Here is a 5,000-nt window from a genome sequence, read left to right on the forward strand (position 1 = left end):
CTGAGAGAGGAAGAGCAAGACTGTGAGCTCAGGAAGAGTTCTGAGGGATTGGACAAATATGAAGAAGAAACGTGCTGTTGCTAATAATGTTGTGATGTTCAGTATTCAGATCAAATTTTTTTTCAAGAGATGAAACACCCTCATTTGTTTTTTCTCAAAGCAAGCAACTCGAATCTTGCAATAAAGAGTCATGTCCTTACCTCCAAGTGTACTGGATATTAAGTGGAGATAATAATGAAAACAAGGAATTCCCGAACTCTACAAACAAGATATTAATTACAAAACCCGAGAATTAGCATCAGAGACACGTACCAGTTGCTGGATCAGAATAGGAGAGAGTTCCTACTAGCTTATCCTTGTCAAGGCGTCGAAGGAGGTCTTGGATATGTGGGTTGTCGTGGTAACGGAAGAGCAGGGTGGATACTGCGGATATGTGCATGGCTGCGGAGAAAGATTTTTTTTTTTAACTCTAGGTTTTTTTTCCTTATTAAGTGTCGAGAACCTTAAAGTGTATATTCAAATATTACTACAGCGTGTCTAAACAAACCGCTTAATTAGTAGGACATAAAAAACCTGGGGAAAATTTAAAGTAAAGAACTTGCCGTGTCCTACATTCAGAAAACAACTTCTCATACTCACTGTAAACCATGGCGGTGGAAGGGCAGCCGTAGCGGGCAATGGTCTCGCTTATCATGGCAGAACACACGTGGTTCTCTCCAAGGCCTCCCAATTCTTTGGGGACAATTAGACCCAGCAGACCAAGTTCAGACATGGCGTTCATGGATTCTCGTGGAAAAGTATAATTACGGTCGCACTTAGACTGAAACAAGGAAAGACTTAAGTTGTGAATGCTGGCAGCTATATGCATTTATTTATTTACCGATTTTCGTTTGCCATATTTATATGGCTTTCTTCATACTTTCGATAAAAATAAAATTATATTTAAGTAAACAAATATGGTTATTGTAGTATTAATAAAATGATTATATTCATTCTTCAAAATCTTAATATGGATAATACTATAAAAATACCCTAAATTATCTATAGAGTGCGTTCTACCGACGGCCACTACGCAAATTTAATCTCCAGCCGACTCTTAGTTTTATTTAGTAATTAATAATAGACTCCCTTTGTCTCGCCGACGTAGCGTTGCAATACAATACAACAGCGTTTGCCTGAACTTACAGCTTGCGGCCTGATCTTGGTCCTGCACAGCTCTATGAGATCGCCGCGGAGCTTCTTCTGCCCCTCCGTCAAAATCCAGTCGGGGTCGTAGTCAGAGCCAACGCCCCAGAACTCTCCTTTACCCCAGTTCTTCATCTGCAAAACAAATATAGTGGTATATGCATAAGAGAGACTGTGGCCGCAATACAATTGAGATATGCGAAGATGGAGCTTAACACTCTACTTCATATGTTATACATTAGTGAGGTCGCGATCTAACTATCACCCAGCATCGATCATGTTTTTGACAGGTCAAAAAAGTTATGACTAATGATGTAGCATAACAGAAAAGTGTTGTGTATGTCCTTTGTATCCACAAAACGAATATTTCATCACACACTTCCAACTCATAGGTGAAAGGGGAAAAAAATACAAGTGAGTAGATAAATAGGAAAAAAATCGTAATTGATCATAGAGAGCAAGAATTATTAGTGCCTTGCCGCACTTCATCTGCGAGCGAAAGCGACCATGCGTTGTTACTAATAAAAGTATAACATGCAATGGGCACTGAGTTGCACATTTTGCTCAGAAGCTTAAATAGTTTCTGTCGCCTTTGATTCAAGGCTGAACTAATGGTTGTGGTGTATGAGTGTCCGGAGGGAGTTGGGAGTGCGTAGGTTGAGGTACATTTATAAACAGATAAATACTAAGTAGACAAAAAAAAAAAAAAAAAATCAATGTGTTTGTCTGTTCACGCGTGCGTATGTATAAATACATTTATGCTTGTGTACTCATAGAGCTGGCTGTTGGTCAGAGCACCTGCAGCATCAAATACCACCTGACCAGAAAACCTATTAAGGTCCCGGCGGTGCCCAACTGGAACCCATTTAATAGACGTCCAAAGAGGATATATTCATCATTACAGCTCGTTGCACTCATCCTCAACTGCACTGCCGCGCTCACTCTCCCCTTGCATTGTCGAATGCATTGAATTTAACGCAATGATCAGTCTTGTTGAGTGGTTATTTCGGAAAACGAACCCCACATGAATAAAATTATTATTCATCGTATACATGCATGGTATATACTTAAAGAATTCTTGCACAGACGAACGAGAAAGTGAATTCCTGTCGAGAAATGCACCGTCACTTCTCGAGTTCTGGCAACATTAGGGCTTTACAGTGAAAGCAAGGAGAGCGAGATGAACAATATTGTGCTGTGAGCGAGAGACATTAAACAAAATATTAATAGAATAACAAGTCAGAATATCCGTAGTCGAGATAATTAAATGCAAATATACTATTCTATTATCAAATATCGTCGCTGTTAAATCAATTTGTCAAAGTCTGCATTAATGCCTATAGCAGATTAATGTTACTCATATTTGTCTGCTTAAAGAAAGAATATATATTCTAAGCTCCTTGTAATATTATTTTTTTTTTTCAGGGAATATGGTCTAGTCACGAGAACAACGGTTAAAATAATCCTTTAAAGTTGCTAATGACCGCTTCTATTCCAGGCTTGATTAGTTGGGCATTTATGTAGAGAAAATATATGACAATCTTACCTCTCTTTTTCTTAAAACAATAACTGATTTTTTTTTTTTTTTATGTTTGCCTGACGAATTGGAATGAAACACTGCCTTTGTTTCCATGATATGAAACGCCCTTGCTTGCAGTATCACTTAGAATTATGTTTCTATAGATGTCCTACGTATATCTGTTAGCTATGGATCCCCCTCCCTTTTAGTACTGGGTCCATTTTAAAAATGACCGAATGCATGTCAAAATCTTCGCAAGCCATTTGTTGCAGAAATTGTTGATTAAAATAAATGCCTAACGTGAGTGTAAGTTGTTATTGCTTTCTATTTAAATTGGTCTCGAATTATTATTATTATTATTATACACATATATATATACATTCATATATATATATGTACTGCACACACATACACACACACACACACACACAAACACACATACACATACACATATACATGCTTACACACGCACACACACACACACACACACACACACACACACACAGACACAGACACACACACACACACACACACACACATACATATTATATATATATATATATATATATATATATATATATATATATATATACACACACACACACACCACGTCCCTCACGGTTAATATAAATTATAACCTCAACCAATTTCTTGCCTTTCGACTTCCGTCAGAAGTGCTTGCGGGAATACTATAGATACAAAATATCTCTATATAGAACATACAGCTACAAAATAAATTGTATGTTTTAACGATTACGCACCTTATCCCAAGTCCTCACCGAAAAATACTATATCAGAAAACCGAAACTCGCGACCACCGCGGAGAGGACCTTCTCGCTCCAGCTCTCAAGGACAGTGTGAGGATTTTACAATATGGGTTGTCGTAAAGTCCGTGGCGGTTTTATCTTTCTTCTTCAGTAACGGGAAATAGATCACGGAGGGCAGCTCGGGCACTTGCGGAAGACGGGCAGGGGTTGTAAGCGGTGTGGTGTCCCCGTGCGAACTGCTGAATCCTTGGTGACGCGTCATTGAGCTCGCCCTTTAGCTTGGGTTCTCACGTGCATCCTTCCACGTTTTATTTTCCCTTTTTCTCTTTTGTGGCAACACCACGGATGATGTTGCCAGTTTCTTTTTTCAGAAACAATTGTGGCAATACCCTCCGTGGCTGCAATGTATGCTATATAAATTTATTCAGTGCATATAATGCTATAGAAGTACTAAAATCCTATAAAAGAATCATATATACTCATGAAAATGTATTGGTATACTTATATACTGAAAATTACTTATGTTAAACCATATTATATTATATCATATATTATTATACTGAAAATTACTTATTCCAAATTACATATTTAATAACGGTATTATATATACCAAATCGCATATCATATGTCAATGATGCTTCCTTTTTATATGGAGATTTTATGAATATGCAATTTGTAATTTAAGAATATAGCAAACAAGGCAGGGCAGGTGAGGACTAATACACAGAATTAGATTTAGGTCAGAAGTCTTGGAAGATTTCAATAACTTGTAGACAAGAAATTACGCAAAATTAGTACCAAGAAAACAACTTCCCAAAAGTTCAACAACATCAACAATAATAGATTTAGAAGAGCAGAGGCCAAAACCAGGAAGTGAAGCTCTCCTCCGCGGTGTTTCTAAACCTTCTAAGCCTTTTAGTACCAACCTAGTCACAGTGAGGATGCTGGACCGGTATCCACGACCGTTCTCAAATAATTCTGAGACAATTTAGAGACTAACATTTGAGACTCAAAAGTGTCTCTGGCAGGCGCGGTGCCACATGTAATAACAGATAAATGAAATTAATACTTTTATATTACTCAAAATAGCGTATATATGGTTTAATCAGTTATTATACTATTGCAGTCATGGACACGTTCATTTTGATTAAAACCTGACCTACATCAACTAATATATGTGAATATGTGGCATGAATAACATTCGATTGTATACATCGTTCAATTATTTCAGATTCAACAATATCTTCAAATGTATGGAGATTTGTTTTTCTTTTTTTGTTTTCTTTTTTTTTGCTAATTTAATGAGTTACACATATTTACAGAAAACAAAACATGGTGAAATGACCTTTGCTGAAGTGTCGGGGGCGTATTTACGAAAATAGAACACACAATTATATCATAAGAAACCCAATTTTGATAATCCATTGTAATAAGACGATAAGGTAAATATGGCAATAAATCTTACTTTTATCATAAGAGTAATATTACGCATTAATTATATCTAAATATGATGTGGCATCCCTACGCTT

General features: G+C 36.9%; 1 protein-coding gene across 1 annotated transcript in view; it reads right to left on the reverse strand.

Annotated features, from left to right (window-relative positions):
* LOC125031268 (NADH-cytochrome b5 reductase 1-like) overlaps positions 1–3,689 on the reverse strand; it is an 11,884-nt gene extending 8,195 nt beyond the window's left edge. The window contains exons 1-4 of the mRNA XM_047621930.1: positions 3,466–3,689; positions 1,186–1,320; positions 640–820; positions 313–441 (exon numbers count right to left, since the gene is read on the reverse strand). Of these exons, the coding sequence (XP_047477886.1) occupies positions 313–441; positions 640–820; positions 1,186–1,320 (445 nt within the window). The 5' untranslated portion in view covers positions 3,466–3,689. The remainder of the gene's footprint in view (positions 1–312; positions 442–639; positions 821–1,185; positions 1,321–3,465) is intronic.
* Between the last annotated feature and the right edge of the window lie 1,311 nt (positions 3,690–5,000).

Source organism: Penaeus chinensis, chromosome 12 (assembly GCF_019202785.1).
Source record: "Penaeus chinensis breed Huanghai No. 1 chromosome 12, ASM1920278v2, whole genome shotgun sequence".
NCBI classification, from domain to species: Eukaryota; Metazoa; Arthropoda; class Malacostraca; order Decapoda; family Penaeidae; genus Penaeus; species Penaeus chinensis.